The following is a 13,715-nucleotide window of genomic DNA, read 5'->3' as shown; positions in this document are numbered from 1 at the left end:
TGTATTACACATACACACACACACACACACACACACACACACACACACACACACACACACACACTCATGGGAGGATGAAACACAACAAGTGCCTCTGTTTGAGTAAATCCACATGTGTGCAGGGCGTCAGGACTGTACGGTACCAGAATGAGGTAGAGTTAATAGGGAACAGGCACGCAGACAGGCAGGCAGTCCTGTTGCATAACGGCTGCAGTAAAAAAGCAGGTTCTGGCTCTCTTCCACTGCCTCCTCGCTGGGCCAGAGGACAGATGGCAGCAGAAGAAAGCGAGCGAGCTGCAGCAGCTCTCTCTCATGCCACTCCTCAACAGATGCATGTTTTATTTATTGAAAAATAAATCAGACTTGGGCCAGACCTGACCAGGCTCCCCCTTTGATCACCTGCAGCCTTACTGGGCGCTGTTTTTAATCCCACCTACTGGGCAACACCTAATGGCAACTCTGTGTAATGTTAAGGAAAGCAGGCCTTCAGCAGCATACATGGGGAGGCCCTATGGGGCCATGTGCTCTGCTCCCAAGAGGACAATGAAAATTGGCTCTTTAGAAAAAGGTAGCAAAAAAGTAATATGTAGCAGAGTTTGACCTGCTTCAGTCTCTGTCAGCTCAGCTTGATGAAAAGACCATTCACTCTGCAGGCATTTAGCTCTTTAAATGTTTTCTTTGACCGTCAATCATGCTTAATACAGTAGCAGATATTGTATTGTAAGTTGCAGATAAGAAATAATCAATGTCTTGTTGGCACAGTTGTATACAGGAAGGTGAGTGGCTGGAGAGACAAGTTACTGCCACCAACTTATATTTCAAAATACTACTACTATATTATCTGTTGTGTTTTCTCAAAGGCTACTAAATAGTCATATCATTAAATATTTAAGTTCAACAATTGGTGGATTAATTGTTCAAAAATCAAATAAAATTGAATGAGTTAAAATAAGCAATTTGAAGCTGACACATAGGTGTCTGGGAAGTTCATCCATCCATCCATCATCAACCGCTTATCCTGCGTACAGGGTCGTGGGGGTGTCTGGGAAGTTGCGATGGGAATTTCTCCCTTTTTTAAAATTGATTGACTACTTGGAGAAAAAACTCCTAGATTACAGCCCTATAACGAAAAACATTCTTGTATGTAAATATCTTATGGAAACACCAGTAGTCATCCTCAAAATATATTATTAAATATATATATATTTAAAGTTGTGACATTTGATTTGGGTCAGTAATGCTCAGAACCTAATATCGATATTAGTTACATAAAGTTTTGTTTTTTTAAGCAGCCCTTGTCAGTTCTATTCAGAAAATCATTAGCTTTTGTTCTATTGTTGCAAAGGAAAATGACACACAAGGTGAGCGAGCTTGGAACTGACAGATAATTATTTAGTTTTATTTGCATTGGACATGGTACGGTACACCTGTGTTTGTGTAGTCTATGCTCGATGTACTGTATTGATGTATGCACAGGTCAAAGGTCAGCACATTAGTGTGTATTTGAGAGAAAATGAGAAAGTGGTTGTCTTTCTTTGAATCTTAGACTATGAACCACCGATGACGCGTACTTGCGTCTGACTTTTGGGTTATCGTTAATTAGTTTGACATTGTACACTGCATGAGTTGGTCTGACCAAAGTCTGTCTGGATGTTTGACTGACTTTCTCAGCAGTCACACTATTAGAACAAGACTGTGCACGATTCTGCCTCGTCTAGTGGCAACCAATCATTTGCATGCGTAGGTGTGTTTATAGAGATGCACTAGAGCTTTTCTCTTTTCTGTGTGCTGTTTTGTTTAAGAAAGAGAGAAATGAAAAGGCCAGGGTGGGTTTTTCACAGAAAAAAAGAGGGCAATAATGTTGACTTGCAGCTACCGTGAGACGACTCCTCCTGCCCTTCATGACTGATGAGGAGCGGTGTTAATGCTAACATAACTTACTGCTGAGTAGAATCTCAACCAGTTGCCAAATCAGTGATGACTTTCATGTTAGGACAGGACCTTAAAGCAGCCTCTTTGTGGGAGTGGAGTGATGAGAAGCATTAAAGTTGGCCCGTGCAATTAAACACAGTGTACCTGGATGTCACCGGTAGTCTTAACAAAGACTGAAGTGCAATGAGACCTTTGGGTGTCAGACAGAAGATTGGCCCAAATAATATGGTTTGTGCTCAACTTAACCAGACGTTATTCCCTATTGTCCCCAATATGAAGCTGTTATGTTTTTGTGTTGATTCAGGTTGGCTTTGATTTCATGTTTTCTATAGTGTGAGAGTGTGTGTATGTGTGAGTGGGGGTTGATGATGGCCCTTTGGAAAAAAGGAATTTAGTTTGTGGGTGTGTCTATGGGTGTGGGCACCACTTTGATAAACAGCTGTGTGTGTGTTTTTTGTGTGTGTTATAGAGCAGTACATGTGTTGGAACTCCTGTTCTCACAATATGTCAATAAAAGATAAGATTTAGTCTCTTGCAGTATGTTTTTCTATTAGATGCCGTAAATGTACGTGTTGTACTTTAACCTCTACCTCCGGAACCCAGCCCCACACATCCACACACTCATACTTATAGTATGACACATATACAAACTCTTAACAGTAAACATAACAATATCTTTATTAGAAGCTCCAGCTGGAGCATATTTACTCTCTTGGCCAGCTTAACCAGTTAATTCTTCCCTATCATTTTATTATTCATCTGGTTGGCTAGTTATTGTCTTATGTTGACATTTATTTATCCACCTTTAGGGTTGGTTTCCAATAGCCGGTTCCATTTTGGAACCAGTCCTCTGCCCAGATTTGCTAAGCTTAGATGCTAACAAATCTCTTATTGAACCTTTTACATCTCTTTCCTCTGTTTCATTAGACAAATGCAATGTAGAAAGCATAGCTTCTCTTTTTTAGCATGCACTGACCGTCGCTTTAGCTGATAAAAATAATATCAGCCGCATCTAATGAACTTTTATTCCACAACGGCTAAAATTATGTTGTTGTCTGGTCAATGCTGCAATAATCCATGCTGATGTCAGTACTGGGCCTCGTTCAGGACTGTCTCGTCCACTGCCTGGGATGGTTCCCATAGAGAAGCTCAGGGAAGCAGCTGTGCGCTCCTCTTTAACGGAGGTGGGGAGGCTAACCAGACATATGTTTACCACTTAATCTTCATTCTTAAAGTCCTTTTATCTTGTAGAAGTAAAAACAGTGTTTGAAAACATTTCCAATAAAGCATAAATCTCACCATTTGTGTATGACTGAAAAGAAACATCATTCTATAATACTGTACCGCTGACCGTGAGTGAACCGTGTGCTTTTGTAGTTCAATGGGTGGTGCCTCTTCCCTACAGAAAGTATCTAGCTGACTATGTGTCATGTCAGTGTCAGGAGAATCACATCACACATGGCTTATCAACAGTGTTTGGAGCAATTAACTTGTGAAAAATAAGGTGTAAAGTCAAAAGGCTACAGCTGTTATTTCAGTGTGTCCCAATACATTTAATCAGTATTTCATATTTTGTGCTACTCATCTTATTTTGTAGATTTCTAAAAATCTATATAACTGGTAGTGTTTATGGCTTCTCACCCAACAAAAGGCGATACAGATCAACACTGAAAACCCTTCAGATTAGAGGAGGGATTCAGATTTGATCAAATGCTGTCAAGCTCCAACTCTGTCAAGCTTTACACAACAAAGCAAGGACAGCCTGTTATCTCTCATTCCCTTTTTATACACCTCAAACACACACATAGGGATGCATGCTACATTCTCTCTGCTCTTCAATGCAGCCCTGTGATAGATGGGCCTTTATTCACATTGAGTCAGATCTGTAATCTGGGTTTCAATTTATCGGCAGCCTTTGCCTTAATTACCCACAGATTTTCCAGCTTGTGAGGATGTGGCAAACCATCCAAACTTTAAAATTGTCCTCAGGAGCCAAAATTGTGATGGTGGTGAGGATGTTGCAGCCAAATTGAACTGCCAGGTTGTTGCTCTAAACCCACAAGTTCCATCCTTAATTATAAATCATGTTTAAGACATTTGAAACTAAAGTTAATATAAAGGCCCTGCAGTTTAATGTCTTTAGCATCAGCTGTGTGAAGTTTGTACCAAAGTAAGATCAAACTCTTAACGTGTGTCAGTGGCTATGTGTTGTAGAGTGTGTTGAAATAGCCTTCATATGTTACGTGCCGGTGTTTGGAGGATCAAGTGTGAAGGTTATAATCCTAAAGAGTCCAGTCATCTTCTTCCAAATAAGATCGCCGATGACACAGACTTGGGACTGGGCATGCCTGTGTTTGTAAGTCTGTCTGGGAGTGTTGCCGTGTTTGCAGGATGTGTGGAAACAAGGATGACACGTGGCATTGGATGTGCTAAGCCAAGACGAGGGCCACCGTGGGGCCGGTGTGGGGTCTCAGCTGTTGGGGAGGAGGGTGAAGGTGGGGCTGTGTGTGTGTGTGTGTGTGTGTGTGTGTCTGCATGCAGTATTTTCATCTACAGCCACTCATTGCTTTCCTGAACCTCCCCACTAATCCGGCCTGATCTAAGAGCAGGCATGCCGGGGACACACGCGACACACTCTCACATGACACATGTGGTCTCCCACACATTAATACACTTGCAGTATGAGGCACGCATGGCCTCCTGTCAGCTGTCCGGCATGTCCACATTCGCGTACAGTCAGCTTGACTTACATTCCTCCTCCTCATTGTGTTGAGAAAGCTGATCCAGATCAAGAAACAGATAATGAAAGTCAGGTTGTCCTCTCACCCAAGTATCAATCGTCTCTTTCAATGATAGGAATGTTGAGTGTTTGCAAAAGTCCCTGCTGCACATATCCCGAGTTGAAACGCTGTTCATTTTAGGTGTATGTTTTCAGGTATCTATCAAGAATGTAAGATTACAAGTTTTTTTCCATTTGGTGCTTTTTGGTCAACTTGTAGAGACTTCATCCTATGATGCACTCGTTTGTCTTGGCCAAAGCATCAGATATTTCCTGCTGCTTTAGTTGCAGCAGGAATGTGAACGCCCCAACTTGATAATGGGAAACGCCTACCTATCTGGGCTATTGTCTAAATATGGCATGTGATTTGCTCGTATTTCTCTGGACCGGCCATCTGTCTCCACACCTTGTGGAGAACATACCACCTCTGTGCGATGGGACATTTCACTCTGCAACACGAAAATGTGTGGTCATGCGTCACCTTCAGAGAAGCAGAACAGGGTGATGGTGTAACAGATTTCTGTGACCTGTTTGCTTCTGCAATGAAGCTGTCTCAGTGGCAACATGATCGTCAAGCTGTAAACTGAGGTCAGTGACTCAGTAAGAGGTGAAACACTTCACGCATCTGTACCTGCAACACATCATCGAATGTCATCAACTGCAACGATTGAGAAACGTCTTGAATAGTACCATAGTCACTGCACAGTGAGTACAGGACTGAACAGGATCTCAGTTTGTTAAAAAAATGGAATACACCACTCGTTCCAGATTGAAATATCTCAACAACTATTGGGTGGATTGCTATGATTTTTTTGTACAGATATTCATGGCCCCCAAGGAGTTTGGAGATCCCCTGACTTTCCCTCTAGCGCCATCATCAGGTCAAGATTTTAGTTTGCCCAATAGTTTACCACTACATACCTGAAAAGCTTGCCACCTGATAAACATCAGCATGTGACATTGGCATTTAGCAGAGAGCACCGCTGTGCCTAAGTACAGCCTGTCTATAGTCTACAGCCACAGAGCAGCTAGCATGGCGAAAGACTATAGATAGGTTGTACTTTACATTGACATAAAACCTAATTGATATGGTGACGTTGTTAGTAAGAAGTTGTCTGTTTACACATCCAGTAGACATGGAGCAACATTAGCATTCATTTAAAGTCATGGTTGTGTCCTCTTGATTAATGTAAGTCCAATTAGTTGACCAGCAAGCAGCTAATTTTTTTTATTTGCCACTCGCTGCTGGCCAGGTAGAGTCAGTTTTTAAAGCACTTACACTGAAAACACCTGCCTGTTGAAAAAAAACAGTAAAATTGCCGGCTGGCTGAAAAACACTTAACTGAAAGATGCTAAAATGATAGAAATAAGCCAATACTATATAAATAAGACCCATTTTGTGATAAACTAGAATTGTCCTTTAATGGAGCTGTGCTGTCAGTAGGAGAGCATGTCATGTTCACTGCAGTAAGTCTCTTTCTATTTAAAACCTCTCTTTGGTTGAGGACTCTGCCTGGGTATAGTGACCCTGGGTGTCTGAGAGGAAGGGAGGAGTTGGTGCTGGTGGTGGCACAGGACAGAGAAGAAAGGGAGAGAGAGGAAAAAGAGGAGAAGGCTCGTGGAGCTCAGAGCGGGGCTATTTAATCTCTGCAGGACTGTCAGATGGCTTTGACAGAGCACAGGCACCAATTAGGCTGCAAGATTAGGGGGGCTTTGTACTTCTGAAAAGCTTCTGGATGGACCTTTTTTTTTTTTTTCTTCCTTCCTGTCTTGGGTTTATAGCTTTACTGGGACTCCTCACCCTCCCATAACTGTAACCCTCTCTTCTTCCCTCCCTCCTTCTGTCCACTTCCAGCCCTGTGACCAGCTTCCTAAAATCTGCGATTATACCCGGCTAGACATTGAGGAGTGGATTAATAAGGAAGCTTGTCTCTGTGGCTTGGCAGGGGAACGTTGCAGAGTGAATTAGCAGGCCAACGAGGTGGCGAGTTGGATGTTTATTGGGGTCCTGGGTGCCTGCTGGCATGGATATGGAGCCAAATTGCATGAGTGAGGGAGACTCCTGCTCCAATCTGCAGAATATAACGGTAGAGTACCGGTGGTGGGGACATAGACAGACTCATTTGTATTGAAATCTGAGTTACATGTTTTGCAGTCTGTTATGTATAGCTATTGCATTTGGAAGTGCATATGCTTGAGTTACAACTATATTGTTACTTAAGACAGGCCTATATAACAGTGTTTTGGTGGATGGCGTCTATGTCTTGCATATCTATAGTGTGTTGTGTTTACATGAAAGCACACACTCACACACAGACAGTGCTCCTCCTGAGTACATGGAAACAATGACAGGAAGTACATTAGTGGGGCCTCCATTGTATCTCCCCATACATCCTCGCTTCCTCAGCTGGGTGTGGGTGATGGCGAGGGGGGATTCAGGGTGGAGTTAAGAGATGTAGAAGAGCCCTCTGGTGCCCACCGGCCCGCTGCTGAGGTGAGGGGGAAAGCAGAAGGAGGGGGTCGGATCTGTCTGGGGTTCAGACAGAGATCCTTAATCCTGCAGCCGTCTGCTGCCTGTCGCCTAGGCTACAGAGCTTTTCGGAGCCCTGCGGCCTGGAAGTCTCCCAGTTGCTGACCTGTGGTCGGTTTCATTGTTTCACATCTTGGAATACAATTTTGGATTACGTAAGAGGTAAGCTGGTCCGAGATCAGCACACAAGGTGATAAACTAACTTTAAGTCAATTAGCTGTCATCCCGCAGAGGGGGGACAGATGGTGGGAATGTGGCAGTGAGCAAACCTCAGGAATGCAAAAACAATAGTCAGGCAGAGAGCTGTTTATTCTAAATGTGTGTGACTGTTTTACCCTTTTCACTTTGGCCCAGTCTTTTAAAAATGTTTTTGTATTTTAATGTGGGGACATTGTGTACTTGGCAGTGTATGTAATCTGACTTTCTCTCCCTCTTTTCCCTTCTGTATCTGTATCTCCCGGTTTCTGCTTTTAGGTTTGCCACCACCCAGACTGCCAAGACTTGAATAGCAAAAGCCCCCTTCACCTGTGTGAGTCATGTGACTCACGCTGCCATTCAGAGAACACAGACAACATGCACTTTGACCGGCACCCCCGATTTGACTTACAACCTCAAGGTAGACTTACATTATTTCTTGATTTGTTATTCCCCCTCTTACAGTGATGTAATACCAATTGCCTTAAAGGACACAGAGTTTTTAAATGTTGTCTAAATAAGGCAAAAAATGTACAGCAAGTATCCATCCTATTGATGTAATTTTTGGTTGACATTGAAGCTGAATTAGTGGTTGCAATTAACTGTACATTGCCTTTTTCATTTCATTTCATTTTAAACTATTTCAAAGTTGTCAACTCTGTAATTGGATTTACAACAACCCGTACAGCTATGTCAATCTCATCCACGCCTGTGGCCATGCAGAAAGGTTACATCGTCATTCCTAAACCTGCTGACAAAGCTCTGATTGGTCGACTGTTTTTTCCAACTGGCAGTGGGGTCAATGCGAGACCTGTTTGAATTGCTGCACCGATAATAGATGAGAACAGCAATTCAGAGGCTAGTGCTAACTAGCCATGCAGAGCATTTTTTTTTTGCCCCAGCCTTGTGATCTGAGATTTCTGTCTCCGTCCTAACACAATGGAGGTAAACTGAATTGAATCTGGTTACTCAGGCTACAGACCTCATTGTGATCTACTTTCTCAAAATAGTCCATATGAAACTATCCAGAGCAGGGTTTTTCAGTCCCTGAGGGCCCTAGGGTATAACCCGAGCCCTGTCTTTTAGCCTGTATATTTATCTACATTTGGAAAATTGGCACCATTAAAAGTATGATGTTCCTGTTTGCAGTGTACCCATGGATATACAGACAGCCATCACAGGATTACTTTGATGCTGTATTGATTCTCAGGCAAATTCTGGAGTTATGAGATATCACAGATAATGATCATGATCACTTTTTCTGGAAAAAGGTGATACTGTTGATTTCTTGTAAATGTAATGTAAACACCACAAACAAATTAAATGTATTAGGGTGGAGGAAGAAATCTCAGACAAATACAGTATATTAAAACCCTCGACAAATTAACTAAACTGTCTGCATTGCTAGATACCACAAGAGGCAGGGGAGAAAATCTGTTTCTTTTTCATTTGGGTGAACTGACCCTTTGAAGCTTGATATTAAAGGTTGCCTTAGTTGTGATCCAACAGAGTTAATGGCTGTGTTTTCTTAACCTCTAGCCTCCATCCTGGCTCGGAACGTGTCTACGCGCTCCTGTCCCCCGCGCACCAGCCCCCATTCCGACCTGGAGGAAGAGGATGAGGGGAGCAATGACCGTGGGTAGGTGACCCTCTGTTATATCATGCTAGTGTTCATGTATTCCTGCCTGTCAGTAGAGCTCTTGTCTTTTCACACTGGAGGATAAATTATAGCCATGAAATGTGTACACTGACTGATCACTTCTTTCCAAGTCTCGATGGTCACATTAAGCAGGCAGTTTCTCTTATGTTGGGTTCTTTTGAAGAACTGGCATATAAAGGTATGATAATGTGTGTCTAACTGTATCGCAGGGAGCATAAAACAGGGGGGATGAAGATGGTGAAAAAGAAGGCACGGAGACGACACACTGATGTAAGTACACACATGGGCTGCAGTGTTCAACATAAAAGGTCTCCCCATGATACCTGAAAGTAGTCTACAGCTAGTTCACTTGATAGTATTTGTCACTTGTTTTGTGGCATTATTTGCAAGCATTGTTTTTCACAAATGTGTATGATACAAGCAGAGAGTTGTGCAATACAAAAGCAGCCACCATCATTTCCTGTAACGATGATATAACATAATGGTGTCTCCCACGCTGCTCTTTGTCTAAGTCAAGCACTGTAGTGAGAAGGAGCCCCCCTGTGGATCTGCTTAGAGCACACATACAGCTCGAGCCCGAGGCGGGCCAGCAAAGCTGCAGCTCCACCTGTGTAAACTAAACTGTGTGTCTGTTCCCCCTGCAGGACCCCAGTAAGGAGTGCTTCAGCCTTAAGTTTGATCTCAACGTGGACATAAACACAGAGATTGTACCTGCAATGAAAAAGAAAACTCTGAGGTAAGAGGGGAGGAGGAGTGGCCACAAAAAAATATTGCAAGAGTTTGATATGGATGTTAATTAACAGCTTCTTCTTTATCTGTATCGTTAACAGAGAGGTTCTTGGTCCAGTATTTGAGAGGAACGGCATTGAGCTGTCCCGGGTCGACTTGTTCCTAGATCAGTCCAACACACCGCTGTCTCTCAACTTCGAGGCCTACCGTTTTGGAGGACACTACCTCAAAGTCAAAGGTAAAAACACCACATGACCCATATACGAATTTCAGCACGGAATTAACCCCAGCTTGCGCTGATTAAATAAGAAAAGTGGCACGGCTGAAAATTGCATTAAGCTCATGCAAATTGTGTTTTAAGTCTTTCCTATCCAGAGGCACAAAATTTGAGAGGATCAGGGAATAAGAAGTTTGTGAAGCACCTGCTTTCAGATCCTGCCCTCTGGTAGGAGATTTGCTGCTCCTGCGCTTAAAACAAACAGGGGCAGGGCCAGCTTTATCCCCTCTATTAGGCTTCTTATGCAGACACACACACATTCACAGAATTAGTAAAAGGCATTGCTTTTCTTTTAGAATCTTTTGTGCTGTGGTGTTTATTCATTTTCTTGTTTGATGTATGGTATTGAAACTGATCAAAATGAATTTCCCTTTATGGACAATAAAAAAACAAATCTAATCTAAATTCATACAAACCTGATTTATCACTGCATACTGACCACTGCCACAGATGAGGCTGCGTCTGAAATGTAATGTCTGAGAAAAGCAGGTGTAAAATTTGTGGCACTGTTTTATTTGGCACACATTGAGGGAGAGTAGTCACTCTCTAGCTAGATCGAAACGGTGAGGGCTCACACACAGAAAATGCTTCAGTGACAGCAGCAAAGAATATTGGAACAAAAAAGATTCATTGCTTTATAAAAGTTCTACATTCAAAGACAAAAGAGCAACAATGTGACACAATTTTACCTTTTGGTTTTTCTCAGTGGGCTCCTTCTTAAATCTGTATTTCTTCTGACCTTGTAATGGCTCACAGCAGGTCCAGTCCAGCGCAAGATGTTTGAAGCAGCCACTAACAGACCTGTTATTATAAAAAAAAATTCAATCTGTTTACAACAGTAATTTAGTCAAAGACATTTCACTTAAATCCTCCGTTTCAGGCTGCTTGATGAATATTTCTTCACGCATAGCCTTCCTCACGCAGAATGTATTCTTACTTACACTTCTTAAAATGTATTCTATTCAACAAATATGTCATGTGAAGCTGCAGGAAACACTTCAGTTTTAAATATTATTTTTCAGACATATGCACCAGGTGTTAAAACAGTCCAGCATCAGATCTCATTTAGCTGCACTTTATGCAAATCAGATGAACTGCTGCTGGGCTCAGTAAAACTTTTGATGCCATAGATCCTTGAGGTTAATTTGCAGTAGGATATGTCCCCCATTGTTTTTGTGTTGTCTTACCTAACAATTTTTTATGTCATGAATCTATCAGTGTCACATAATAGTTTAAATCAGGGTCAAGTTTTATGTGTTATTGAGAGTTCTTCTTCTAGGTAAAAGAAATTACGTTGATATGATGACATGATGTTCCATTAATAACTGGAGACTTTTTTTTGGTACCTTTTTTTCTTGCTCTGTTAGTTTTTATTTTTACAAGTGTGTGCTGAGTATCCTCACCTGCACCACTATTTTAATTTCTTGAAAATGACTAGCAACACTGCTGGTAGCAGATGGATCGTGTTGGTATTTTCTCACTTATTTCTAATCCAGTCATAATTATCATTCAGTTGTTGGACATTTGTCATTGTATGATGGGCAAACAATAACACCAACTTGTGAAATAAATTATAATAACAGCAATAGTAAACGTCTTTCACTTTGTTCACCGTAAGTAAGTAAGTAAAATTTATTTAATATAGCACCTTTTCACAGAACAAGTCACAAAATGAGTAGTAGTAGAGTAAAATAAGCCATATATATAATAAGAGACCACTGTAAAACAACAACAACATAAAACAGTGAAATAATCAAGCAATAAAACATAAGCAACAACATCATAAAAATCTCAAAATAGAAAGTAGTTCAGTCTTTTACTTTGCAGTTGTGGTGTATTTTAGACGTCACGCCATTCTTATCTGTGTGCCTTTTAACAATGACTGAGGAGGACAGATGGCGTGCGCCAGTTTCCTCTCACACCCGTGTTTGTGACTAGGAGGAAAAGGAGTGGACTGTGTCCTTATAAGTGATCAGAACAACTGTTAATAAGATTCCCATGACTCTTAATAACAGTAGCAGCGTGATGACTCTGCCAGCTTTCTTTCCCTTGATGCCTGGGTGGAAACTGGGATTGGTGCCTCCCGTCTGAGATCACTGTAGTTACACTTGTTGCAGCCTTTGGATCAAAGGCCCATTTAAGCCTACCATAAAAGAGATCCTATGCCATGACTAACTGCTATTCTTTTGAAATTGTCACCCTCCCGACTCGACACCTCTTGACCACAGTCTGGAGTTACATATAGTCTGAAACACAGAGGTCATGGGCAAACAGTCCACAGCTGTTTGGTCACGTGGTTGGAGGATTCAGAGGTTTTCATGAAGACGACTACTGAGAATCTATATTGTTATGCTCTATTTTTTTAAGCTTTTACAAATAGTAAAGCAGCTATAATAAGTATAGGTTAACAGTATAAGTTTATATTAACCACAGAGAATTAGTACCCAACTCTGCAGTTCCCCTCTGCTACATGAAGCGTTTCATTGTGTTTCAAATTATTGTTTTGTTTTTTTCACTCTGCAACTTTAATGTGTTGGGTCACTCGCATTGCTCTCATAGCATTGTTTTCATCTTCAGCAGGCGGCTGTCTGCAGTGATGTGTAAAAGAGACAACTGTTTGCCATATCAACTTAAAAGTTGATAGTATGTCAGTGTTGAGTCCACATCTTGTTTCTGCTGCTCTCAAGTGGCCAAAAAATATGTTAGTATGCATTTTATTTAAAGGTGGGGTGGGCAATTCAAATCCAATACAAATCTTTTTGTCAAATTCAGCAAATATCTCTTCAATGTTTGCTAGATGTCCGTTCTGAAAAGAAAATCCAGATGTTTGTATAAAGCCCAGGCTCTGTAAACAAACAATGCAACACAACACTATTCCAGCTGTTCCAGCCATGATTTGTGTGTCGGGTAATATTAAATGACTTGCTCACAGACATTTGGCTTACATTCTAGTTTGCAAAGACATGCTGTTAATGTTAGCTATAGCAGCAGGAGAGTTGAGTATCGCTATCTGATGTTGTGCTGGCTCTAGGACCACCGCATCCTCTCTGTATGTTAGCTTTGCAATAGCAACTGTAGCAACAGTCTGCTAACCCACAACGTAGCTAACGTTAGTTACATTACTTGCTGTGTCGTTGTTCGCTCTATATCATGGTTTTTGTCATGGTTTTGGATTTCTCCAGAATCGCTTATCCCAGCTTTAAGTCCAAGTTTGTCCTGCTTTGCTTAGTATCCTTTCCATAATGTTTACAAGAGCTTGTTAAAGGATTTAACTTCAGGAAAAAACAGTGAGCTCAATACTTGTTTGGGTGTGATGCTCAGTTAAACATGACTCAAACCTGAAGTGAACATGAAACAATAGCACTTCAGCATTGACCAAGATTCCCTTTCCCAGACTGCTCAACGTCTTGTTTTTCTTCTTTTCATTTAGCACGGCTAGGTGATGAGCTGAAGGTGGAGCAGGGTGTGAAGGACTTGCGGTCGCTCAGTCTGCCCAATATGAAGCCCTCTGCCGGTCAGAGCCCCTACATCCTCAACCCAGGCAGTGAGAGGGTGGAGCATGGATCCCTGGGACGCCGAGAAAGCATAGATCTGTTGGTGAGTTGCATCTAGC

At 41.8% G+C, this 13,715-nt stretch overlaps 2 protein-coding genes across 11 annotated transcripts in view; one reads left to right on the top strand and one right to left on the bottom strand.

Annotated features, from left to right (window-relative positions):
* Positions 1 to 13,715, bottom strand: part of LOC123975176 (basement membrane-specific heparan sulfate proteoglycan core protein-like) — a gene marked incomplete at its 3' end in the record, with an annotated part of 647,231 nt that overhangs the window by 580,417 nt on the left and 53,099 nt on the right.
* plekhg5b (pleckstrin homology domain containing, family G (with RhoGef domain) member 5b) overlaps positions 1 to 13,715 on the top strand; it is a 76,944-nt gene that overhangs the window by 39,762 nt on the left and 23,467 nt on the right. For 3 of the 4 annotated variants that reach the window (XM_046056420.1, XM_046056419.1, XM_046056422.1), the window contains 6 exons: positions 7,716 to 7,857; positions 8,976 to 9,075; positions 9,306 to 9,366; positions 9,741 to 9,832; positions 9,927 to 10,063; positions 13,533 to 13,699. In XM_046056420.1, coding sequence (XP_045912376.1) covers positions 7,716 to 7,857; positions 8,976 to 9,075; positions 9,306 to 9,366; positions 9,741 to 9,832; positions 9,927 to 10,063; positions 13,533 to 13,699 — 699 coding nt within the window. Of the gene's footprint in view, positions 1 to 6,732; positions 6,799 to 7,715; positions 7,858 to 8,975; positions 9,076 to 9,305; positions 9,367 to 9,740; positions 9,833 to 9,926; positions 10,064 to 13,532; positions 13,700 to 13,715 lie in introns of those variants that run through there. The other variant, XM_046056421.1, reaches the window with a different exon arrangement.

This window comes from Micropterus dolomieu, linkage group LG08 (genome assembly GCF_021292245.1).
Source record: "Micropterus dolomieu isolate WLL.071019.BEF.003 ecotype Adirondacks linkage group LG08, ASM2129224v1, whole genome shotgun sequence".
NCBI classification, from domain to species: Eukaryota; Metazoa; Chordata; class Actinopteri; order Centrarchiformes; family Centrarchidae; genus Micropterus; species Micropterus dolomieu.
This window is presented reverse-complemented; position numbering and strand designations above follow the sequence as displayed.